Source organism: Macaca fascicularis, chromosome 11, assembly GCF_037993035.2.
Source record: "Macaca fascicularis isolate 582-1 chromosome 11, T2T-MFA8v1.1".
NCBI lineage: Eukaryota > Metazoa > Chordata > Mammalia > Primates > Cercopithecidae > Macaca > Macaca fascicularis.
The window spans coordinates 3,417,853-3,444,144 of NC_088385.1; the positions used below are offsets into that span (position 1 = coordinate 3,417,853).

Sequence of the window (26,292 nt, forward strand, 5' to 3'; positions counted from 1 at the left end):
TCATCATTGAGCTGATCTTGATTCCCTAGCCCTACCTACTACAAGGCAGGAACATAAAGACATTTTCGTCCAGCTGAGTAAACGTAGCCCAGTGCTGTATTTTAAACTGTCCCTTAAGGTAAAGTGATTTGTCTCTCAGATTGCCTGTCCCAGCTCCTCTCTTAGATGGAGCTGGACACATGGGGGAGAGGGACTTTGCGATTCCAGGAAGCAGGGAATGATGAGGGCTGGTCCTACAAGCCACACAGGCCCTCTGGTTGCTCATCTCTGCTGCATGGGGCTAGGCTGGACTGCTGTCTGTACTGGTACCCACTGAGGTCCATCTGGTTAGAGCATCCACTGCTGGAGTCCATGCCCTCTGCTTGCCTCTGGCCTTGAAATCTCCACCTCTGCTCTCTGACCCTTGAGTTCTGTTGGCCCACTGACTTTAGCACCTCTATACCTCAGCTGAGTACACGGACACTTCGAAGTCCCTCACGCTCTCTGAAGGAACTGGGGGAGGCAGCAGCACTACGGCAGGCTCGTTGGCCTACTGGTGTCCCATCACGCCCTCTGTAACAGCCAGGATAAGCTTCAAGCCAAGGGCTGACCTCCCAGGGTCTGCCAAGGCACTCCACCAGCCCCAGTGTCCCTGGGCCTCCCCATGGCCATCTGGGTGTTTCTAAAGCAACCCCCCACCAACCTCTTGAGGTGTGGTGCCCAAGGGCTAAAAATTAAGTGAGGACCCTGGTGTCTGACTTTTGCTCCACTTCTGACACATTCTTTCTCTCCCATTTCACTAGGACTGGAAAATACAGGCTTTTTTCCCAGTTCCTCTTTCTCTCAAACCAAGACCTCGTCTACATAAAAAATCTAGGGTCCAGCCCATCAGCTCTGGCTCTTATTACAGAGAAAGAGCTCCAGAAATATTTAAAAAAAAAAAAAAAAAATTCTCTCTCTCAGTAATGCTTGGCTCTTACTGCTTTATCTCCAGCATCTGGAGAAGTAGCTGGTACATAACAAGGACCTAATAAATATTTGCTGAGTGAGTGAGTGAATTAATTAATGAATGATCTTGCCCCAGTAAGACAATAGACTTGACACAGATTCAAACAAAATATCCAATTTGACAGTCAAAGCTGAAAAAGCATGTTGTGCTTTAACAGTTCCAAAGCCCCCACACAATAAGAGTAAAGGGATTAAAAATACACTTGAAAATATTTCCAAAATGTCATTCTCACTTCATGCAAGTGGTTAAATCATAAATTAATAAATGAATGAATGAATGAATATGATCCAGAGGATGGAAGGGAAAATTGCATACTTGTGTCTCGAGTTAGAGATTGCCTGGAACACTCCGGCAACATTATTTTCATCCAGTGATCTATGGTGCAAGCTGTGCTTTTGAACAAGAGGAAAAGAGCCTTGGTGCCTGTAAACCTCTGGAGTCTCCCTCGGCCCTGAGGCTTTGCTACGTGCTGGCCATTCAGCCCTGATCATCTGCCTCTGGGAAGGCCTTCTCCTCCTGCAGCCACCCCTCAACACACCACAGCAATGCAGACAGCAGCTTTTGTTCTCCTAAAGGCTTGCAGCTAGTACGTTGGCACTATCATCGAAACTCATTTCCAGATGAGGATCTTGAGGCTTTGAGAGGCCCAGGTCACAGGGCTCTAGTATGGCTGAGTCAGAACTCATACCCAGGGGCTCTGCTGCCGATCCCTGTGCCATCCTAGTGATGAGGTTCTGCCCAGGAATAGTAAACCCTGTTCCTGTATAGCTAGTGTATCCACAGAGTGCATAACTCTAGAGGCATGCTATTCAACAGAAATACAATGCAAGCCACATATGTACTTTTTAAAATGTTCTAGTAGGCAGGTTAAAAAATAAAAAGAAACAGGAAATTTCTTTGATTTAAACCAGTGTCTCTAAAACATTACTATTTCAATATGTAATTCATATAAAAAGTATTAATGAGCTATTTTGCATTCGTGCTTTTGTGCTAAGTCTGAAATTCAGTGTGTTTTGCCGGTACTGCACATCTCAGTCTGGACTGACCACGTTTCCCATGCACAGTAGCTGCATGTTGCTAGCAGCTGCCACACAAGGCCACATGGCCCTGGAGGTTTCACACATGAGCAGGTATCACCCAGCAGCTGTCTGATCTGGATTCAGCAGTTCACTGATGGTATCTGCTTAGGGAATATCAAAGGCTACAAATAGATTGAAAATGCCACCAACATTTTGAAAGGATTCCTAATCATTTTCTCAAGTTAGGTGAAACAGTTGAACAATTACAGATAATGGAATTTGAGTCTCAAACTGGCCTATTTCATTTGCAAAACAGAATGATCCAAAGTCATGTTTCTTTAAAGGAAGTATAGGAATGGAACCTTTAGGGAAAATTTGGCCAGTTAATGGATTACAGCCATAGTATATTACAGGCATCGTAGAGTATTCCCTTGGTAATCCAGGTTTTCACTTAGAGGAATTAGTTAAAATAAGAGATTTGTGGCATCTGGAGCTCACTGTTCAGAATAGAATGTAAACAGTTAGGAAACAAATGATGCAGGAAGTCTTTTGCAACCTGAAGGGATTAATTAGACAAGTTGGAGTTTCTGGAGCTCAACTTTACGGAGTTCTGAAGTGAACCTCACGGGGTTCTAAAATTGGGAGGACTGGCTTGCCCAGTCTTCAGTGAAATGTGCTTCCAGTGTTCTCTCCAATTCTGCCATGCCATCAGCAACAAGGCACAAATCCAAATTTGCCCCAATCTCTAATAGTCCTTCGTAAAGTTACTTATTTACAAGAGAATTAAACTTAATGATTTTCTGTGCTGTTTGTTGTTGGTTCTGGTAAAAAAAAAAAAAAAAAAAAAAAAAAAAAAAAATTGGAAACTTACTCTAGCTACTAGAAGGAGCCTGCAGGGCCCATCATTTTGATGTTGTCTACGATTCCAGATGCCTGTCCACCATTGCGTATCAAGCAAACTGTTTTAGGTATGAGCACTGCCCTCTCCTCACCTCCACCCTGAGCCCTGGTTCACAAGAGCTCCGGGAATCTTCAGCCTTGTCTTCCAGAGGGAGGTGGTCCATTTGCGTAGAACTCATCTCTGCTGCTCAGCCATGCCGTCAGCCAGGGGTTCTTGTGCAGGATGGACTGGGCTGAGTCCCATGGGTCTGTAAGCAAGTGTAAGACACAGCCCCATTCCTTCGTGGGTCTTGTGAGCTCCGTGGAGAGGCAGGACCATACAAACACAAGGTAACTGACAATACAAGGAAATGGTAAGTCGTTTCCTCTGGGGACCCTTCTTGCCTAAGGTGTCCTTTTGTGTACTTCCTCGTGGACCCGCCCAGCACTTAGGCCCTGCTGTGACTGCTCACTTAGTGGTCTGTGTCTCCGGGTAGGTTTTACACAGAGGAGGCCTGAGAGCATTGTGCTAGCTGCTGGGTATCTGGTACCCTTCCATGGTCATGTTTAGTAACTATTTCTTGAATGTGTAACTAAAATGAGTAATGCAGACAGTAAGCACTGGAGAGTGCCCAGGCTGAGAAGACTAGAAGCATGCATCACGGAGAAGCTGGGACTCCGTGTGAGCCCCACAGGAGGGGCAGGACAGAGAGGATGGAGCAAAGGTGGAGTTTCCGGTAGCTGGGAGGACTTGCCATGCAGCTGGACAGGCAAGAGGAAGGTCCAGTGTAGGGAGAAGGGCAGGCGGAGCTGGGGCTGCGAGAGCAGAAGTTTCCCCTGGGAATGCAGTGATCTCAAAGTTTAGAGACATAGATGAGACCCATTCGTAACCATCCCTCTCTCCTGTGTCTACATATGGAAGGTTCTATTTTTAGAGAAAATGACTTCCAGTTAGTGTGAAGGGAACATGAATAGCAGGCAAATTTCTCCTCCCTATTTTATCATTTAATTTCTGTATCCTCCATGCATCTGTAAACACAAATAAATTTACATATTCTAATAAACCATTACATTTATTATACAGTAGGAAGTGTTGCCAGGAAACCAGTTGTCAAGCAAAGCTATATTTTGAAGAGTGGGAGGTGTATAATTATCTTTAAATACTTTCTCTGGATAGTAATTACCCCACCCCCACCCCAGCCCAAATCCATGTGACTCTCCCAAATGGGTCTGCTCAGGAGCACCCCAGTTTAAAGGGACACCGTCCTGTCCACTCCGGCCACTCCTCAGGGGTCTCTGTAGAGCAGCTCCAGACCCATGGGACAGGCCTGACAACCCAGCATCCATACCCACTACCCCCAAGCATGAGGAAAGAGGGGCATAATCAAGTTCTCATATTAAACCCACTCTAAGACAGCTCTACATACCGTAAAGAAAGCAACCTTGATTGCCTTGGACTCTGAATAACAATTATCAGTGATTTCTGGAACTTGAGATTGTATCTATTTAAAACATGTTCTTTGCAAACTTCACTGTCAGCTGTTTAAGATCAGATATGAGTTTGTCCTGAAAATTCATTTTTTAGGGGAAAAAACTACTTGCCAAATTTCTGTACAATATTAATAATCACAATCACAGGAAAGAAGCGGTGGCATGCCCTGCAAGATAAGACTGTTTAGTATCAAGATCTGGCAAACTTCAGAGGTCTCCTCTCAAGAGGGCCATCTGGTACTCATTGTCTCATTCCTTTGTCCCTCCGTCCACCCTCCACCATCCTCCCTTGGATCCAGGGCAGTATGTCTGGGGGTGCAAGAATCCCAAAGTGCATTTAGAAATCGTAACTTTTTTAATTGTTAATGACTATGGGCACTAATAGGTGTATATATTTATGGGGTGCATGTGACATTTTGATCCAGGTGTAAAATGTGTAAAAATCAAACCGGGGTTATTAGGGCATTCCTCACGTCAAGCACTTATCATTTCTTTGCATTAGGAACATTCCAATTCCACTCTTTTAGCTATTTTAAAATATACAATAAATTATGACTGTAGTCACCATCCTCCTCTCCTATATTGTATGATCAAATATTACATCATATTTATTCTATTTAACTATATTTTTTCACCTATTTACCATCTCCACTACCCTTTCCAGCTTCTGGTAACCATCATTCTACTCTCTGTATCCATGTGTTCAATTGCTTTAATTTTTAGCTCCCACATGTGAGTGAGAATATCACAATTTGTCTTTCTGTGCCTGGCTTATTTCACTTAATATAATGGCCTCCAGTTCCATCCATGTTGTTGCAAATGACAGAATTTCATTCTTTTTTATAGCTGAACAATATTCCAGTGTGTGCACGTACCGCATTTTCTCCGTTCATCTGCTGGTGGACGCTTTGGTTGATTCTGTATCTTGGCTATTGTAAATAGTGCTGCAGTGAACATAGGAGTGCAGATACCTCGTCAGTATACAGATTAGAAACCATATTTTACACCAGGTGGCCTGCTTCCCTGTGTAGTGGATTTTCCCCCAAGTGGTAGGCAAGTGTCCCGTGTAAGGTGTGGCCCTCACTGGAGATGGCCTTCAAGGCAGAGCAGAACACTGCCCGGATTAATCCTTTCTCCCCTCCCCGCTCCTCAGGCCAAAAACTAAGTTCTCCCTGCAGTCCTGAGGAAAGAGTACCCTTCTTAGATTACTCTTCGTTCTCCTAACCTCATCCTAGATTTAGCAAAGGCTTGGTAACAGGATTTTCTGCAGACCATCGATAGAAAAAGGACAGAATAGAAAGGTGGATGAAGTCAGGCTACTCCAAGAGGCAATTTTGGGGGTGGGTGGGTGCAGGGATCCGTAACAGCTGAGGTCCACATCCTGGAACCTTGGAACACTAGTTGTCACTAGCATCTTGGAGTTTGCTGATGTTTGGAGGGCCTTCTGCTCTGGAAGTAGAGGACCAAGGCTGAGGGCAGTGCACACAGCACAGGGCAGCCCTGGGGCACACCCACGTGTGGTGCTGCTACGTGCCCAGGGGCTGGAAAGGAATAGGCCATTCACAGACCAGCAGGTTCACACAGATGGGACTTGCTGTTCTACCACCAGCATAACCTGACCCAGGAGGTGACACTGAGGCTTGATGGTCGTCTCTGGCAGGAAGGCTGGAGAAACAGACTCATGCCACGGACTCTGATTTAGAATAGAGGACCTCAGTTCAGCTTCCTCGTGCTGAGGTGGAGGGCCAGTTTTCACATCCAGACTTAGTATGCCACACACACACACATACCCCGGAAACAAAGTTTTATGTAAAAAATATTTTCCTTACTGCTTACTTTAAAAAGCAGTTTCCTTATGATATGACAGGCACTGTGATATTTTCCACTCTATTCCTTTATTCAGTGCCAGGCATGACCTACTCAATAGATTTCATGACCCACTAATGGGCTGCAGTGTGAGGGTTGAAATCTCTGCCCTGAGGCAGATTCTGCATGCTTATTTAGAGGAATGTCTGTCTCGACTAGAGAGATTCATAGAAAGGAGATCATTTTATGGAAAAATACAGATATTCATGGACTTTATCACCAGGATTCTACTTTATTTCTCCTCCTGCCTTCATTACCCAAAGCAGGAGCTTCATCTTCTATGCCTGGTGGGTCTGCGTACAAGCCCTACAGGTGCCCCAAAGCCATGTGCAGAGCTCAGCACCCCATGCTTCTCACAGCTGACCCCTCTGCCTGGAGCTCTACTCCCCCTCCTCTGGCCCTCCGTGCCGCTCTCCCAAATCGCCCCAGCTAAAAATGTGGGCCTCCCTTCCATACCTGTCTCTCTTATTCTGCACATCCTCTCATCTCAAGGGCCTGTTGATTCTGCCTCCAAAATTGCTGCCAGCTCCGTGTCGTCTTTGCCATTAATAAATCTATTGCCTTCATCATCTCTAACCTGGAGAACAGGAAGAGAATTCCTCATACTCTCCCTGGTCTGGAAGGTGACAGAGGGGCTGTTTTTGTGGCGTGTTCCAATCCAACCTGATCATGTCCTTTCCCCCTCCCCAAGCCTTCAGCATGGCCCCTGCAGTCTCCTCCTCAGCACTTCCTCAGCTGTGGTTCCTCTCTCCTTGCACACTGCAGCCATTTATTAACCGTGTCGTCTACTGAATTCAACCAAATAGAGCTGTATATGTTCTCTGTATCAGGAAAACGAAAACGCCTCCACCATAGAATCTTAAAAGGTGTTTCTTCAGGATCATCTTAGCCAGTGGTTCTCAACCATCATTACACATTAGAACCACCTGGGGAACCTTAAAAATACCCAACCCCCTAGAGAATCAGACTTAATTGGTTTGGTGTTGGGGCTTGCGGACCAGTGGGGTTCTGGGGAGGGTTCCCTAGGTAATTCTGTGTAGCCAGGTTTGAGAATCACTGACAAAGGCCCCTGAACCAGGACACTGGGAACAGTCCACGGAGCATGAGTGAGCTTTAAGGGGTCTGTGTGCTGCATAGGCTCACATGGAAAGGTGTGGGTGTGGGTGTGTGCCCATGTTTCTGAAAGGCAGGTCTAAACGCTGATCAGATTCTGGAAAGATTCTATAACCCAGAAGAACAAAGAGCCTGTGCTCCAGATGAACCCCTTCTACCATAAGGATGCAGCACGCAGAGTCAGGGCCAGGAGGCTGGGCAGAAACCCACGCCTGGCTCTGCCCTGTGATGTTGGTCGAGGTGCAGCCTCCCCAGGCCGTAGTTTTCTCCTCCACAACAATCAGCATGATGCATGTTTTGCAGAGTTACTGAAAGAATTGGAGAGAAGGCATGAGAAGTGCCCGACGTGGTACTGGGCCCCTCCACAACTGTTACTAAGAACGCTCTTATTAGCCAGGCGCGGTGGCTCAAGCCTGTAATCCCAGCACTTTGGGAGGCCGAGACGGGCGGATCACGAGGTCAGGAGATCGAGACCATCCTGGCAAACACGGCGAAACCCCGTCTCTGCTAAAAAATACAAAAAACTAGCCGGGCGAGGTGGCGGGCGCCTGTAGTCCCAGCTACTCGGGAGGCTGAGGCAGGAGAATGGCGTAAACCCGGGAGGCGGAGCTTGCAGTGAGCTGAGATCCAGCCACTGCGCTCCAGCCTGGGCGACAGAGCAAGACTCCGTCTCAAAAAAAAAGAAAAAGGACGCTCTTATTGCTTGCAATACTATTTCTAAGAATGCCGTTTTACAAAAATTTTTTTTAAAAAACTTGAGCACCTTCAACTTCAAAACAGCCAGATGCATTAAAAGGTATTTGATCCATCCCCACAATAACCCCATGAGGTTGGCCCTCTTCCCGTTTCACAGATGGGAGAACTAAAGCTTGGAGGAGTTCAGGGGCATCCCCAAGGTGGCAGGGCCTGGTTAGCTGGGTGAGAAGCTGGGCTCCTTGCCACCAGGTTGGGCTGTTCTAGCAAGGCCAGGTCAGTGAGGGGTGAGAAGAGCCATGGGGCTGCATCTTGGGTTGGAGGAAACCTGAATTCACAGCCATCCCCACCCTTCTCTCCTTGTCCCCTTTCCAGCCGCTACTGGCGCCGGTGGAATCGGTTCTGCAGAAGAAAGTGCCGTGCCGCGGTCAAGTCTAATGTCTTCTACTGGCTGGTGATTTTCCTGGTGTTCCTCAACACGCTCACCATTGCCTCTGAGCACTACAACCAGCCCCACTGGCTCACGGAAGTCCAAGGTGAGCGGCGGCCCCAGCTCTGCCCTGGTTTCCTCCTGGTAACTCAGCCCCTAGGCCCAGGGGAGGGCATAACCACAGGCAGAAGGTGGATGGGAAAGCAGACAGTGGTCAGGGCTCTTGGCAGGTGCTATGCTGGAGATAACAAGGGCCTAGCAGTTCCAAAACCCCACAATAAAATGCACTACCTTGTTAAAAACAGATACGGCTTCCCTGACTGGGTCCACACCATCAGCCTGCCCCAAAGTCACTGGTGGGCCCGGGTAATGAGGAAAGGGGCTATAGCTTGTTTGCCTATCTCAGACCCCTGGCTGCCAACTTCCCAGCATGGATTTTAAATACCTGGGGGCCTTCCTGCAGCCCCGAGGTGGCCTTAACCAGAACACGTGAGGATGGAATGAGCAAAAATGCAGAGAAGAGAATAGGGCCTGAGCACAAGGAGCTGTCTTCAATGGGTCATTCGTTCTCGTTATCCTTCCTTGGGCCCCTAGACAAGGGTCCTGCTAGCCAGGCCTCATCATCATTGCTGGGCAGTCAAGAAGACCTGGCTCCATCCTCCACAGCTGCATTCCAGAGTCCTGGGAGGCAGGGGGTCTGGTGGTGGAGAAGTTGGACTCAGTGCAGCTGTTGGCCTGCAGATTACTCACCTCTTTGAACCTCCTTTGAACCTCTTTGAACCACAACTGTTGGCTGTTTGGCCTGCAGATTACTCACCTCTTTGAACCTCCTTTCTCATCTCTGAAAATGGGCATGACGATGGTGGTGCCATCTCCACAGGCCTGCTATGAGGAGTAGAGCTTGTGTGTGCTGAGCCTATGGCGCATGAGAGATGCTCAGTAAATGTCTGTTATGATTAAGACGAGAGAGCCCTTTCCCACTGGCTTGGCCCTAACTGTTCTGTTTTGGCCAAGGTGGATGGGAGCGGTGTCATGGGGCATCTTTTTTCCAGTGGAGATAATTACTATATTTCCTTTCCCTGCCTCCCTCTCTGCCCTCCTCTGGCCCTGCTCGGATCTCATCCCTCTCCTGGGCCCGCCAGACACGGCGAACAAGGCCCTGCTGGCGCTGTTCACGGCAGAGATGCTCCTGAAGATGTACAGCCTGGGCCTGCAGGCCTACTTCGTGTCCCTCTTCAACCGCTTTGACTGCTTCGTCGTGTGTGGCGGCATCCTGGAGACCATCCTGGTAGAGACCAAGATCATGTCCCCACTGGGCATCTCCGTGCTCCGATGCGTCCGGTTGCTGAGGATATTCAAGATCACGAGGTACCGGGCATCTCCTCTCACTTTGGAGAGGGGACTCAGGGAGAAGTTCTTCCAGAGGGCAAGGGAGGTGGCAAGGCCTGGGTGGGAGCAGGGCTGTTCTTCCTCAAAGGGTGTCTCTGAAGTTCACATGCAATGGGGGGAGTTTGTGCTCATTTAGATGGCACATCATTTGGAAATTCCTCTGGCTGCTAATACCAGAGACTCAACTCAGTAGTGTAAGCAAGCTAGGGACTTACTCAGCCACAGAAAGAAAGTCCAGAGGCAGCTAGCTGAGGCGGCTTCCGGAAAAGGGTCAGGGACTCAGTCTCTTCTCCTGTGCTTCACCAGCCTTGGTGCTGATTCCTCTCCAGGGTCATAGGTTGGCTTCTGGAGACTGAGCCATCACATTCAAATTGGAGGTGGGAAGAGTAGAAAGGAGCAGAAGGGCTGACCACCCTGGCCAAGTCAGCCTCTCCACTCCCAGAAGTCACTCCCAGACACACCCATTAAGACTGCTGCTGTCGAAAACCCTGAAAATCCTGAGGGTTGGCAATGACATGGAGAAACTGGAGCCCTTGTGCACTGTCGGTGGGAGTGTAAAATGCAGCCACTGTGGGGAATGGTATGATAGTTCCTAGAAACATTAACGATAGAATTACCCTCTCATCCATCAATTCCATTTCTGGGTATATGCCCAAAATAATTGAAATAGGATCTCAAAGAGATATTTGCACACCCAACTGCCTTAGACAGATGAATGTATTTTTAAAATGTGGTCTGTACATACAGTGCAATATTATTCAGTCTTAAAAAGGAAGGAAATCCTGACACATGCTACAAAGTAGATGAAACTTAAGGACATTATGCTAAGTGAAATAAGCCAGTCACAGAAAGACAAATACTGTATGATTCCATTTATACGCAGCTCTTAGAGTAGTCAGATTCATAGAGACAGAAAGCAGAGTGGTGGGCGCCCAGGGCTGCCGGGAGGGAGCAGTGGGGAGTCAGTGTTTAATGGGTGCAGAGCTTCGGTTCTGCAAGGTGAGAAGGGTTCTGGAGGTAGAGGGTGGTGGTGGTTTCACAAGCGTGTGAATGTATTTAGCACTACTGAATTCTACAGTAAAAAAAAAAAAAAAAAAAAGGTTAAGATGGTAAATTTTATGTTATGTCTATTTTAACACAATGAAACAAATTGGAAGAAATCTTCCAGAAATTTCAGCAAGGGCTTCTGTTCTTGGGCACCTGAGCTATTAGGGAGGCTGAGAAATGTAGTCTTCTAGCAGGACAAGTTCTGCTGAAAACGTGATCAAGATCCAGCCACTGTAAAGGGCTGTGGACACTGCACTGCAGATGGCGTTCACCCTCTGTCCACATGGCCACCCCTCCATATATCAGTCCAGCACCTACCCACAGCGGGCCATCTCCCTCACTGTCTAGGCCAGGCAGTGACTCTCATGATGAGGACAGGGCCGAGGGGCACCATTCTCTAGGACAATGGTTTTCACCTGACTTGTGACCACTGGGAGTGGTGGAATCAATTTATTGGATCACAACCATCATTTTAAAACAGCTCTACTGAAATATAATTCATACCCCATATATTTACCCCTTAAATGTGTAATTTAATTGTTTTTTATATTAGCAGTTATGCAACCATCACCAGGTTCTAGTTGTAGAATATTTTCATCACCCCAGAAAGAAACTCCATACCCACTCCACATTCCCCCCATCTTCCCTCCCAGAACCAAATTCACTTTATGTCCCTATAGAGTTGCCTATTTTGGACCATTCATATGAGTGAAATCTTGTAATATGTGTTTTTGTTATGGCCTCTTTGACTTAGCATAACGTTTTCAAGGGCCATACATGTTGTAGCATAGATCAGTACTTTGTTTCCTTTTATGGTGAATAATACTCCATTGATGGATATACTACATTTCGGTTATTCATTTGTCAGTGATGGACATTTGGTTATTACTATGTTTTGGCTCCTATGAATCATGCTGCTATGAACATTCATGTTCAAGTCTTTCTATAGATGTACGCTTTTGTTTTTCTTGGATACATACTTCGGAGTGGAATTTCTAGATTATTTGGTAACAATATGTTTAAGATTTTGAGGAACTGTCAAACTGTTTTCCAAAGACACTAAAGCATCTTACATTTCCATCAGCAATGTATAAGGGTTCCAATTTCTTCACATTCTCTCAAGCATCATTTTTAAAGAAAGAATGAAATAGAATAGAAAAACACCAGAGGGTCGGCCGGGCGTGGTGGCTCACGGCTGTAATCCCAGCACTTTGGGAGGCCAAGGTGGGCGGATCACGAGGTCAGGAGATCGAGACCATCCTGGCCAACACCATGAAACCCTGTCTCTACTAAAAAGAAAATACAAAAAAAACTAGCCGGGCGTGGTGGCGGGTGCCTGTAGTCCCAGCTACTCGGGAGGCTGAGGCAGGAGAATGGCGTGAACCCGCGAGGCAGAGCTTGCAGTGAGCCAAGATCATGCCACTGCACCCCAGCCTGGGCAACAGAGCGAGACTCTGTCTCAAAAAAAAAAAAAGTTGAAATACAGACTTGACTTGCAGTATAATATACATTTCTTAATGTGCATTATGGTCAACCTTAGAAGACAGACAGGAAACAGTTGGAAGGAATTTTCAGCCTGTGCCCCTCAAAGGTACAAATCCCTTGTCCTTAAAATTCTGCTTTGGGAGCTCCCAAAATCTCTGCTTTGGGGAAGCTTTGATAACAGGAGCTCTAAAACCATCAGCTGGATTGTGATGGGTGAAAAGGGATGGAGGTTGATGTCTTCTCAGGATCTGGAGCTGATCGCTCAGACCATGTTTCTGAACTTGGCTAAGTGAGGCTGGAAAATGTCCCTAGGTATTACTCTTCTCATCACAATTCTCTTGGCAGACACCCAGAGCATGGTCACATGGTGTTGTAGACGGTCCAGGGAGGTCGGCATTTAAAGTGTTTCATTTAGTGCACAGAAAGGACTCAATATGCAGAAGCTTTTATTATTAATCTAATATTATGACTGCTATTATTAGAAGGAAGAAGGAGAAGAGAGCTAATAGTGACCTACATATTCACATACTCTTATTCTTACTTATTTACCCACCATGTATATACTGTGTATTGAGCTCAGAGAGATGGAAAAAATCAAAAAATAAGGTGTATGGCATGAACTAAACCTATAGTCTGGTTGGGGAGATGGAGTTTGTGCACATGAAGAGATTAAAGGAAAATCTAAGACAGAATATAATGAGCTGGCAAAGTGTGGTGGGTGCCGGAATTACCTGCTGTGAGAAATTGGGAGCAGGAGATAGCTCCTGGAGAAGGTTGAATCTCAGATGAGGGACTTAACGGATACGCACGATTAAAATCCAGAAGTTTAATGCTCCTAAGCAACAGCCTTCTTTCCCTGTCTGACCCCATCGAAAGAGAGCTCTTCCTAAGTGTCCTGAATATGTTGGCATTACAGAAAGTCCTTGGTTTACAGTAAAAGTGATAGAAATCCTTATAACAGCAGTGATTACCATGCACCAGTGCTTACTCTGTGCCAGACAGGGTGAGCCAGAGGCCTGCGAATGTTAGCTTGAGTCATCCTCCCAACTACCTACTTGAGGATGAGGGCAGGCTGCTACTATTCTTATTCCCATTTTGCAGATGAGAAAACTGAGGCTTAGAGAGTTGTCAGTTGCCCAAGGTCACAAAACTGCTCAGAGGTAACACTGGGATTAAAAGGCAAGGCAGGTCTGTGGGTCTGACTTGAGGTGCTGTGCTCCTAACCACTGCTGTGCACCGCAGAGCTGAGAGCTGACCTGTCTTATCTAGTTCCCTGAGACAGGACTTAAAGGATCTTTATGCCCTGGTTCTTGTTAGATAATTGCCGATTCTACTTGCTCCTCCTGGGGTCTGGTAAAAGCTATTTTTAACTTGGAGTTTTCAATGCCTCTTAAATAATTCTCAAAAGTCCCTGTTTTGGGTTATATATATATATATATATATATATATTTCTATAGAAAAGAAATCTTGCTGCTATATATTGTTATGACATCTTGAAAAGATTTAACATTCATTCTATTTTTAATCACCAATTTATTTCTAATCTGAAGATATTGCCAAGAAACCATTTTTCAAAGTCTATCTTAATCAGACAGCTTCCTGTAGTCCCTCCACAAGAAAGAGTAGTAGTATTATCAGATCTCTATGAAGTCTATAAACAGAAAAAAAATCCTTGTCTAATTGAAAGTGACTTTGGCAAAGGCCGTCATCTTCCTATTTTCAAGTCTCCAAAGCCTCTGGGGGTTTTCGGAAAGCAACAAAGAGACTAATGAGGTTGGGAAATCCCATAAGCCTGTCTCCAGCCCCAGCCTTGGGACTGGGTGACAGTGACCAAGAAAAATGCCTAAAATATGGGCTGGGAGTAGACATTGTGGTCCCTTCAGCTGAACCTTGAAATGAGTCATCTGTGCATGGTCCTGCCATCAGACAAGTGCATGTGTTCTTCTTCTTTTAAAATATCTTGGAAAATACTTTGCAACGTCTGGCTGCTACTCATATGTAGAAGAAATGTCTTCTTTTTTTTTTTTATTTTTACAATGTAGTCTGAACCAGTGATTGCAATTCTTAAACCTAGCTGAACCCATGAAGGAGCTCATTAAGGAGCTCATCTCTAGAGATTTTGGCCAGCAACTCCCAGAGAGTTCCATGCTGGTGGTCCAATGACCGACCTCAATTGAAGAACCACTGGCCTAATTTCCTACTGCTGCTCTTGGTCTGCTTTCTTCTCCTAAAATACTGCCCTTCATGTGCATTTGGAAAACTTTATTCCTCCTCCTCCTCTTCCTCCTTCTCCTCCTCTTCCTCGTCCTCCTGCTCCTCCTCCTCCTCCTCTTCCTCCTTTCCTCCTCCTTCTCCTCTGCTTCCTCTTCTTCCTCCTCCTCTTCCTCTTCCTCCTCCTCTCCTCCTCCTACTCCTCCTTATCCTCCTCCTCCTTCTCCTCTTCCTCCTTTCCTCCTCTTCCTCGTTTCCTCCTCTTCCTCTTCCTCCTCCTCTCCTCCTCCTACTCCTCCTTATCCTCCTCCTCCTTCTCCTCTTCCTCCTCCTCCTCTCCTCCTCCTGTCCTCTTCGTCCTCCTCCTCCTTCTCTCCTCCTTCTCGTCCTCCTCCTCCTCCTCTTCCTCCTCCTCCTCCTCTTCCTCCTCATCTTCCTCCTCCTCCTCGTCTTCCTCCTCCTCCTCCTCTTCCTCCTCCTCCTCTTCTCCTCCTCCTCTTCCTCCTCCTCCTCTTCCTCCTCCTCTTCCTCCTTCTCCTCCTCTTCCTCCTCCTCTTCCTCCTTTTCCTCCTCCTCCTCCTTCTCTCCACCTCCTCCTCCTCTTCCTCCTCCTCCTCTTCCTCCTTCTCCTCCTCTTCCTCCTTTTCCTCCTCCTCCTTCTCCTCCTCCTCCTTCTCTCCACCTCCTCCTCCTCTTCCTCCTCCTCCTCTTCCTCCTCCTCTTCCTCTCCTCCTCCTTCTCCTCATCCTCCTCCTTCTCCTCCTCCTCCTTCCCCTCCTGTTCCTCTTCCTCCTGTTCCTCTTCCTCCTCCTCCTCCTCTCCTCCTCCTCCTCTCCTCCTCCTCCTCCTCCTTCTTCTTATTCCTTTTCTTCTTCTCTTCCCTCTTCTTTTGTCAAGGCAGGATCTCACTCTGTCACCTAGGCTGGAGTGTGGTAGCATAATCATAGCTCACTGTAGCCTCAAACTCCTGGGCTCAAGTAATACTACCCCCTTGCCTCAGCCTCCCAAGTAACTTGGCACTATAAGTGCCATGTCTGGCTGATATTTTTATTTTTTGTACAGATGGGGTCTCACTATATTGCCCAGGCTAGTCTGAAACTCCTGGTCTTAAGAGAGCCTCCCACTTGGCTGACCACCTTGCCCAGCCAAAAAACTTGATTCTTACATCTCCACTGTCTTCTCCATACTGTGGTCTCTAATTCTGTCAAGATGGTACTTTTGATAGTTTTTGACTGAGAAAACACATCAAGGTAAGAGCTACTATGAATTCAGTAAAGCTTTTAAATTTAAATTCCTACACATCTGTGTATGTTTGAAAAGCGGTAATGTCAATGCAAGACAGGCTGTTTATTCAGAGTAGTATAATGCTTGGTGGACACATGGATTCATGGCTCCCTTTCTAGAATTCTAGAATTCCAGGCTGCTCTTCCCTCACCCAGGGCCCGTTGCCCAAGAGTCGGGAACAGGGATCTCAATCAGTGGTTCTCCACCCTGAGGTCATGACACACTGGTACATCCAGAGCAGCTGGACGGTGTATAGTAAGTAATTTATTACTGAGAGCTGAAATTCCAAAGTTCGTGAATAGTTTCTTTAAAAAATAAAACAATTGCCGGGCGCGGTGGCTCAAGCCTGTAATCCCAGCACTTTGGGAGGCCGAGACGGGTGGATCACGAGGTCAGGAGATCGAGGCCATCCTGGCTAACACGGTGAAACCCCGTCTCTACTAAAAAATACAAAAAAATTAGCCGGGCGAGGTGGCGGCGCCTGTAGTCCCAGCTACTCGGGAGGCTGAGGCAGGAGAATGGTGTGAACCCGGGAGGCGGAGCTTGCAGTGAGCTGAGATCCGGCCACTGCACTCCAGCCTGGGCGACAGAGCAAGGCTCCACCTCAAAAAAAAAAAAAAAATTAATATTGTCCTTGTAACACAATAGCATCACTCGGTCACTTGCATTACAAAATGCTTCTATGAGTGGGTGGACTTACTACTCATCCATGATGCCTGAAGGGAGCAGATGTCTTTGATACGTCATTATGAGGGAAATGAATTCTTTACATATATTTTTTGTGTTTTGTCAAAACCTGAGAACACCTTAAGGAGTACGCTACACGTATGCGTATCATTCATCTTATTGTTTCAAGACAAAAAAAAAAAAAGGCCAGGAAGACTGTACTAGACTATAAGAAAATTACTTAATAGAAAAGATTGAGGAAGATGAGATTCCTGCCCATTGAGAACAGTGGGGCATACACATGGCCAGAATCTTTGTCTTCTTTGAGTAAATGCCCCAGTACGGTGGGCCTTCCAGCCTCATAATGGATTGGGTTCTTCCACCTGTGGCTCTCAGTGCTGCCCAGATTCAATATCCAGTTTGTCTACTCTTTGTCAGCCCAGTCTGACATATTCTGAGGGGTGGGAGAAGGGCTTCAGACAGATTCAATCGGACGTGATACCAGCTTACTAATCGCATCTCATTTTTGACACACTTGGTTTTCACGTGCAGTGAGGCCCCTCTAGCACTTGCTGTTTTCCCTCTCACACCTTCAATCCCTCTTTGTTTCTCCTGCTGCTCCTCCCCTGAAGCTCCCTTCCCAGGCCTTGCAGTGGGAGCTGGGGCTGATTCAGCACAGATGGATTGGCTCCCGAATCTTGGCCACATATGGGCCCCACGGAGCTCCGGGTGAGAGCCGTTAGCACATCCCCCAGGCTCGAAATGTCTTCGTGTCCCCACCAGCATCTGGCCTCGAGCAGCAGATCCAGCCCACACCTTCCCAGCTCTCCCATCACCTTCTAGCCCCCACTCTTCTCAGGCCCCCTGGAGCCTCTGAGCTCATTGAGGGCCATTATTAAGGAGGTCTGTTTGGCAGAGGCCCAGGTCCCTGGCAGGAGTCTATGGCAAAAGCAGCTCAGACTCCAGAGCCTGCAGTGTGGCTGTCAACACAATGGGTGGTTCTCCTCTGGAATGGAAATGGACTGGTGTCACCTACTAGGAGAAAGATTAAGAAGATGCAGGTGAGGATGACTCCCTAGCCCTGACACAATTGTGGTTGGAGGGACCAACTAGGTGACACTGGGTGACTAGGGCCCTGTGGCCCAGAAGCTCAGAGAAGCACACTGCTAAGGCCATCCCCAGGTCCAGGCCAGACCACCTTGCCCTCTTGACCAGATTACACTCCCCATGCAGGTTCCGTTCTCAATGTGACCAAGACATCTGCTGCAAACAGGGAAGACAAGACCTTTGAACTTGTTAACCAAGTCAGCCCTTGCCTCAAAAGTGAAACCACAAAATGGTCTTCCCAGCCTGCTAGAAGGGACGGGAGCTGGGGCAGGTACCAGTAGAAACTGAGCTGGTAGATGAGGCCCAGGCTATCCCAGACCAAAATACTCTAGAATTCTGTTTGATTCCTCCAGGCCTAGCCCAGCATATACAGTTCCACCTCTGAGCATACTAATCCCTCCCAGTTCTATTGTGTCTTAAGGGGCCAGGGCTCAACTTGACGGAAGCTCTGCTCTGAGGACACCCACTCCTGTGCTCACTCGCTGGATGGATGCTACCTGCTTCCCCAGGTGGCCTCAGCTGACTCTCACTCCTCCTCACTCCATTGCCTCCCATGAAGCCCCAGCCACACAGATTCACCACAGGAGATTGCTTTATAAATACTCTTTTAACAATAGATCACTTGCCACCGAAACCAAGAATTTTTTTTTAGCCTTCAGGATGAGAGCATTTTGGGCAGGTATCAAAGTCAGTTATGACCTTCTCTGGAACACAGAGAGAACAGGGTGGAACATTTGCAGAGCATCTGAAAGTGGTGGCTACTGTTATTTTGAAGATCTCTTATTTATGGCAAGCTCCATGCTCTGCTCTGTACCTAGAATAAAGGTAAAGGAGCTGGCCCTGAGTTCTTTGAAGCAAAAGGTTCACGAGATGAAAGTCCCAGTTCAAGGAAGGCTCAGGTCTCTTTATATTATAGAAGAGGAGGAAGAATTCCACAGAGCCCCAAACCCAGAGACAGATCTAGAGAAGGGGAAACAAATGGAGATAAAAGGGTTTCTGAACAGATGGTGGTAACTTAAATCAAGAGAGGCAGAGGGAAGAGGTAGCAGAAGTGACATGGCGGTCAGCAAGTGAGAGGGCTTAAAGGGAGGCTGGGAGTAGGAAGGTAGAGGGAAGGAGAGAATTTAGGTGGCAGAGAACTTGATGTGATGAAAAGCCCTCAGATGTGCTGTACTTTAAGGATAAAACAGTGAGCCGAGTGGGTCGGATGGGGGATGGGGTGAGCAAGGACGCACAGTTTGGCGAGAATGATTCCAGCAGTCAGAGAATGGGAAGGGAAAGTTGATGCCAAGGATGGCGACGCAGGCGGAGTGTCTCGGGGGTGATCTAGAGCCGGACACCTGCACCGGGTGCTGTAGAGCCCACAGCACTGAATGTGAGCTTGGGCATCTGTGGGCATGTGTGTGCACTACTCTGATGAGACAGTGCTTCAGTTTTCCACTTCTCCATGAGGTCTGTGGCCAACAGACATGAAGCGCTTTGCTCTGCTGCTGCTTGCTTCTCTCCAAAGCTCTTGCCTTTTTGGTGTATGAGCGTGTGTATTTCATATTTTTGACCAATGAGGAAAAAAGCTTCAGTTGATTGTGAGTGTGCCATTAACCCCTCTAGTTTACCACCAGTGAATCTTCCTAAAAAAAGAGGGTGATTCTAGGATAGGAGGCCATCATCCAATCTTCAGGCCATAGCTGTGTGAGCCATCAGACCACATTAAGAGGAGGGAGTGTGAGGACCTGCAGGACTGCCAGCTGCTTTATTTAAGTGGTGTTTCATGTCACCCTGCCCACCTCAAAGGCTGCCACCTGGACACCTTCAAATCTCATCCATGTCAGTGATAGTGAGCCCCCACCCTCAACCTGCTACCAGCCAAGACCTGCCAGGCTCCGGAATTCAGCCTTTCTCCTCTGAACTCTATCAGCATTCTTTGCCATGTCGTCATTTCAGCAATTCCTTTGTCTCATCTTCTAGATGAGCACATAACACATCCCTGATAATTTGCACATTAGGAATGGAAGCCTTCTGCTCAGCAAGCTGAGCACCCCTCATGATGCCAGGCCCCGGGCAGCAGCCTGCCCTCTTTATCCTGCTGCAAAGGAAAGGAAAGGACAGGTGGCAGGCCTGCCTCGGGCCCAACCCCATCTTTCTCCCTGTTGAATGGGAAGCAACAGTAGGCTGAAGACAAACAGCAGAAACAACCATGTCTCTGTCTGTCTGTCTGTCTGAGCCATGTTTTCACTATGTTACTGATCCCCAGGACATATCTTTCACCCCAGGTGTTTTTCATGTAGACAGTAGGCTGGTGCCAATTCATCTTTTAAACGGAGACTGATCTATGCCCTCAAAACTGGGACCAGTGAATTTGAGAATGTGAGTTCTTCCCCAGAGGTGACACACCTTCACAGTGATCTGGAAATCCTACCCCAGGGGTTGCTCAAGCCACAGAAACTCTGTTTTCTGTAGGACAAATTGATACATATTAGTCTGATGCATGGTCTAGCAATGGAACAGTCAGGAATCTCAGAAAATCCCTCCCCATGGATGTAAGGAAGCTGTGGGAATAGGAAGGCTATGCAAGCAGGGGCAGGCAGCTACTTCTCACTGGCAAAGTGTGTTCAACTTAAGTGCACACGCACACAAACACACGTGCACAGAAGCAACCATGCAACTCCATGGCCCCTTGCCTTTCCCTCCAGGAAGTACCGATGTGTCATACGAACAGTAAGCTTCATTCATTCACTGAACAAAATGTTTGCTCATCACCTACTTTGGGCCAGGCACTGTTCTAAGCTCTAAGGATATAAATGTAACAGATGGGTTCCCTCTCCCAGGGCCTCACATTCTGGCGAGGGCAAATAGACAATAAGCAAAGAAGTAATTATTCTTTGAGAGTGATGAGGGATAGAGCGGTGGCCAGGGGAGATGTGAGGTCTGAAGGAGCTGAAGGGGTGAGCCCCACTGACGTCTGCTGAAGACGGACAGCAGCATGGCCTTGGCCTTGGCCAGGCAGGAGCGTGTGTGGGAGCTGGAGAAAGAGTGAGGGGGCCCGAGGGAGGGGAGTGCAGCTGGCTGGTCGCTGAGGCTCTGGGGCCAGAATCTCCCAGGCCTTTGGGAGAACCCTGGCTTTGACCCAGAGGAGAAGGGGAGGTGATTGAAGCAAGACTGAGGCTTCGTGGGTCTCACCTCATAGCAACACCTGCTGCTGCTGCAGCCTGGAGAGCAGCTGCCCGGAGCGGGGGTCCAGGCAGTGAGGATGAGGAGGCGGTGGGAAGTGGCCAAAGTCAGGACTCATTTTGAAGATGGCGCAGAAGGATTTGCTGATGCAGAGTGTGAGAGAGTCAGGAAGATGACTCCAAGGACTTTGCTTTGAGCCAAAAGCTATGGTTCTCGTTTCCTGGAGATGGGAAAGGTGATAGGTGGGAAGCAGGAGCTCCGTCAGAGCACGAACCCCAGTGTTGTGCAGCTCAGACTTTCCCAGACACCCCAGGGGTTGAGGGAGGCAGGGGCAGCAGGGAGAGTGGGCGGAGGGTGCTCCTCCAGACCCAGCTCTGTGTCCACACGCGCGTCCTTGCCTTTGGCCGTCGCTCTGGGAGATCCCTGCCAGTTTCCATGCTCCATCTCCGCCTTCCCAGGAGCGTTCTCCCCTCTTAGAGACTGGATCTGTTCCTGGCCCACAGCTGCCTCCTCCCTGGAGCCCCAGGCATTCCAAGGGGCTCCCAGGTCAGGAGGGCCCCGCCCCCACAGCTGCCCTTCATCTGGGGCCTCCCCCAGACTTTCTTGCTGATGGCACCTGGCCCTCTCCCTCTGCAGCCATGACCTGTTTGTCAAGCTCTCGTTGGTCCCCATGGCTGTCAGACATACCTGAGTCTCAGGTATAATCCCAGTTGGAGTTATTTCCCACATGCCTCTTTACTTCATGAAAATGAAGGCATCAACCTTCCATGGCCATTAAGGGTTTTCCAGAATCTTCCATGACGGTTGAGCGCACCAAGGATCTCTAGAGGATTTGTGACTTCAGCACACATGCAGACACTCTTCCCTCGGATACAGCTGGAAATTCTTGTTATAAATATGCTTAAAGTTGCTGGTTCCCAACTCCCAGTGTATTGGCAAGTGTTGAACTGGCTGCGTGAGGATTACCCCAGCCCCAGAGTCAGAGATTAGGGTTTCACAGTGCAAGGGAGGGACCTGGAATCAGGATGTAGGAAATGCTAACACACCCCACTGGTATTTTTGTTGTTGTTGTTGTTCTATTATTATTAATTAATTAATTAATATTTTAGGACAGGGTCTCTGTCACCCAGGATGAAGGGCAGTGGTGCAATCATAGCTCACTGCAGCCTCGAACTCCTGGGCTCAAGTGATCCTCCCATCTCAGTCTCCCCAGTGGGCGGGACTACAGGCATGCGCCACCACACCCAACTAATTTTTTAAAATTTGTTAAAGATGAGGTCTCACAGTGCTGCCCAAGATGGTCTCGAACTCCTGGCCTCAAGCAGTCCTCCTGCCTTGACCTCCTAAAGTGACAATCCTCCCAAAGGGGGTTACAGGCATGAGCCACCACCGTGCCCAGCCCACCTCTACTGGTGTTGATCACCAGGCAGGCTTGGGAAAACTGCTTTAGCTGTAAGAGGGGAGGGTGTCCTACCCCCAGAGAGGTTCTCTTACTTTTTTCTTTAAGCAGATCACTACAGCCTCTAGCCTGCAGGGGCTCCAGGCAGTCCATCACACATAGTGGGTTGTACAGAATTTATTTAAGGACAGAGATGGGGAAGATGGAGGGAGAAAAAACCCTGCCATCTTCTGCCGTCTAAAATTTAGAGCCTATTTTGGTGAGATAAGACTGTATAGGCCGGGCGCGGTGGCTCACGTCTGTAATCCCAGCACTTTGGGAGGCCGAGGCGGGTGGATCATGAGGTCAGGAGTTCGAGACCATCCTGGCTAACATGGTGAAACCCCGTCTCTACTAAAATTACAAAAAATTAGCCGGGCGTGGTGGCGGGCGCCTGTAGTCCCAGCTACTTGGGAAGCTGAGGCAGGAGAATGGCGTGAACCCGGGAGGTGGAGCGGAGCTTGCAGTGAGCTGAGATTGTGCCACTGCACTCCAGCCTGGGCGACAGAGCGAGACTCCGTCTCAAAAAAAAAAAAAAAAAAGAAAAAAAAAAGACTGTATAGAACAGATACAAATAAACGTATATTAATGTTCTGCAACAGAGGGGGTATGGCTGGCAGGCAAAATAGAAGTGAGGAAAAGCTGGATTTGTGGAGGCCAAAGGTGCCCTCGAGGCTGCAGGTGGGTGAAAAGTTCATGTTGCCATCCAAACTATGACCCCTCTGCTTCTGTCCCTTGGTGTGGAACCATTCTCTGCAGAGATGAGCCCAGGCTGTGGCTGCAGTGGGAGTGGCTTGCATGTCACTCACAGAAGCAGCAAAAGCAATCCACTGTCTGGATTGGTGATGAGCTGGGAATCTCTCAAGGTAGTGACCTAGGAGGCAGGTGGGCCAGAGGGGGCCAGAGGGAAATGAGATTGTCCTGTTCTTGCCCTTGCTCCCTTCGGGGCCGTGTCCTTTTGCTACGGTGCACTTCCTGATCCTGAGCGGACCCTCACCCAGGCGCCCACCCAGCATCCGGCAGTCATTAGTAGGTTTCCCCTCCCGCTTTTTCATGAGAAAGGGATTTTGCCAGGATCTCTGTATTTATAGTGGAGAGAGGCCCCAGGACTGTGAGGAGTGGGGACTTCCTCCCCAGGGATCCCACTGAAAGCCCATGTCCACTCAGGACCGAGCTCCTGCCCACTCAGAGGACTCGTGCTTTGAGCTGCCCCAGTGGGCGTGACAGGTTTGCTACAATCTAGGATTTCCCAAACTCACCTGCTGATCAGAATCCTGTAGGACGCTTGTTAAAAACAAAGATATCTGGGCCCCAAACTACAGCTAATGAATCAGAGTCTCAAGAGCAAAGGCCCTTGAAAAAACAATTCTTAGGACACGGTCAACTTGGGAAACTTCACCGAGCCATGAACTCTCTCTTACCCTTGGGTGACCTAATTCTTGCCTCTGCTAGAAAGCTGCTGCCTAGGCTGAGCTCAGACAGGCATTCATGGGGAAAAATAAAAATAAAAAATAATAATAATAAAGCTTTTTTTCTGTTTAGAGACCAACAACGACAACAATAATTACCAACCTTTATCAACTGTGTGCCAAGCACTCTCCAGGGGGCTCTTTGGGGAAAGGTGGATCGTGTCACACAATTCTGCCAATAGCCTAATGAGGCAAGGGCTACAGCTGTCTCCATTTTTTCAGATGGGGGTGCAGAAGGCAGGGAAGTGAAATGTCTTGCCAGAGGCACATGTAGCAGGTAACCGGCAGAGCTAGGTCACAGGCTTCTGACCACTGCCCCCGTCTCTTCCCCAACAGATTAGTCATCCTGGCACCTCGAATTAACTCCCTCCAGGGTGGCAACTCACACCACCACCAACACCCCTCCCCACAGACAGGGAAAAAAAAAAGAGCATAGAGTGGCAGCTCCTCTGAGAACCTGCAGTGTGTAGTTGTGAGAATGAGGCACAATGGGGAGGACAGCAAGGGGCAGGGTGCTGACCTCCTTCCTGTTGGCTCTCAGGTACTGGAACTCCTTGAGCAACCTGGTGGCATCCTTGCTGAACTCTGTGCGCTCCATCGCCTCCCTGCTCCTTCTCCTATTCCTCTTCATCATCATCTTCTCCCTCCTGGGGATGCAGCTCTTTGGAGGAAAGTTCAACTTTGATGAGATGCAGACCCGGAGGAGCACATTTGATAACTTCCCCCAGTCCCTCCTCACTGTGTTTCAGGTACGGACTCTTCTCTGCTGGGATTCGGACTCGGGGTGGTTGAGTGGCGGGGTGGTGGGGGGAGTGTGGAAAGCTACACCCTTTCACCAGGCAGCCACAGCCAGCCTAGATCAGCCCTGGAGAGCCCATGCCTGCGAGAGTCTTGAGTTTTTTCTATAGTTTCCCCTGTCCCCATCTGCTGTGGAATTCCACTAGTGGGTGGACCATTAGGGGAAACAATCTAAGTGGTTTAAAAATGCCTTATCAGGGGAATCTCTTGAACCCAGGAGGCGGAGGTTGCAGTGAGCTGAGATCCCGCCCCCACTGCACACTCTAGCCTAGGCAACAGAGCAAGACTCTGTCTCAAAAAAAAAAAAAAGAAAAGAAAAGAAAAAAAAAAGAAAGCCTTCTTATCCATGGAATCCTTTACTCAAATTCTCCATGAAAGCCCAAAACATAAACAAAGAAAAGCAGACTGCTCTTACTGAGCGGGGGGAGAGGGTGACGAAACCCTGGCTTTCCTACCCACCATGCTTGTCCCAGGAAAAAAATATTACTGGCCCATCAAATTTGTGATTTCGCAGATATTTTGGCTTAGGGCAAACTCAGAGTGGCATCTATTTAAGTTTAAAAGTAGATGGAGGTAAAAATGAATCACATGTAGATGCTATGAAAATCTTCAAGTGATTAATGTTTGGGGAAAGCTGGTGTAGCGTGTGGCTGTCTCAGCAAACACACAACTGCACAAGGGCCCTGATGCCTTACCCCCCAGGAATAGCTGATGGTCAGCTCAAGCATGTGTGGAGAAAGTCAGAGATCTTTGGGCCAAAAAGCCCTTTTAGTCACCCTTCAAATCCTATTATGCCAGTGGCCAGGCCTTTTGTGTAAGGACAGTGGAATAGCTCAGAGCCCCCTGGGGAGGAGGATCGGGGGCCAGGAGGAGGGAGAGGAGTGAAAGGAAATTTTGGACAATTCTGTTGACGTAGTGGGGCAGGGCAGGGTGGTTTCGGGTTTGCTGTTGGTCTAACGCTGTGTCCCTTATTGGTGGGAATGTGTCATTCAGATCCTGACCGGGGAGGACTGGAATTCGGTGATGTATGATGGGATCATGGCTTATGGCGGCCCCTCTTTTCCAGGGATGTTAGTCTGTATTTACTTCATCATCCTCTTCATCTGTGGAAACTGTATCCTTTGCTGCTGCCCCCCCCACCCCTGCGGCCCCCAGCCCCCAGCCTGCAGCACAGTGCCAAGCGGGCACGTCCCCGCAGGTCCGGGCGGTCCCGCTCGGGCTCACACCACCCAGCCTAGAACCCCATGGCGGCGGAGGTGGGTCTGGGTGGAAACGTGCAGCTTTGCCATAGGTGAGGTTCACCTTCCGGAACCCTTCCGGGCGTGCGCTCGGCGTCCTGTAGGTGAGCGACGCCCCCTGGCGTTGCGGCGTGCGCTGCGCAGCCTCTCACACGGGCTGCGGTAGGGACACGGGCCGGCTGCCCTGGGGCCGCTGCGTCCGCGCAGAGGCGGGGCGCTCCGCAAGGGAGGGTGAGCCGTTGTCCTTCAAGTGACCTTCAGCTCCCCTCCTGCTTTTTGGTCAGCACCCCTCCCTCTGATGCTGCTCTCCAGGACTGGAGTCACAGGCAGAGCTGCCCAGACTTCACACAGCCCTAAAAGCTCCTTCCTGATCCTGGCTCGTGGGTGGGGTTTCCAGGGTCACAAACCACAGGTGCTGCTTCTCTTCCCCAGCTCACCACCCCGAGAGAGTCACGTCCAGAGTCAGGGGTAACATGGGAACAGCACCGGGCCAAGTCCCAGTTAAGGCAGTGC

General features: G+C 48.6%; 1 protein-coding gene across 36 annotated transcripts in view; it reads left to right on the top strand.

Annotated features, from left to right (window-relative positions):
* CACNA1C (calcium voltage-gated channel subunit alpha1 C) overlaps nt 1-26,292 on the top strand; it is a 742,107-nt gene that overhangs the window by 598,418 nt on the left and 117,397 nt on the right. For 35 of the 36 annotated variants that reach the window (XM_045366394.3, XM_045366391.3, XM_045366401.3 and 32 more), the window contains exons 12-15: nt 8,425-8,585; nt 9,622-9,847; nt 24,285-24,492; nt 25,535-25,655. In XM_045366394.3, the coding sequence (XP_045222329.2) occupies nt 8,425-8,585; nt 9,622-9,847; nt 24,285-24,492; nt 25,535-25,655 (716 nt within the window). The remainder of the gene's footprint in view (nt 1-8,424; nt 8,586-9,621; nt 9,848-24,284; nt 24,493-25,534; nt 25,656-26,292) is intronic. The other variant, XM_074006078.1, reaches the window with a different exon arrangement.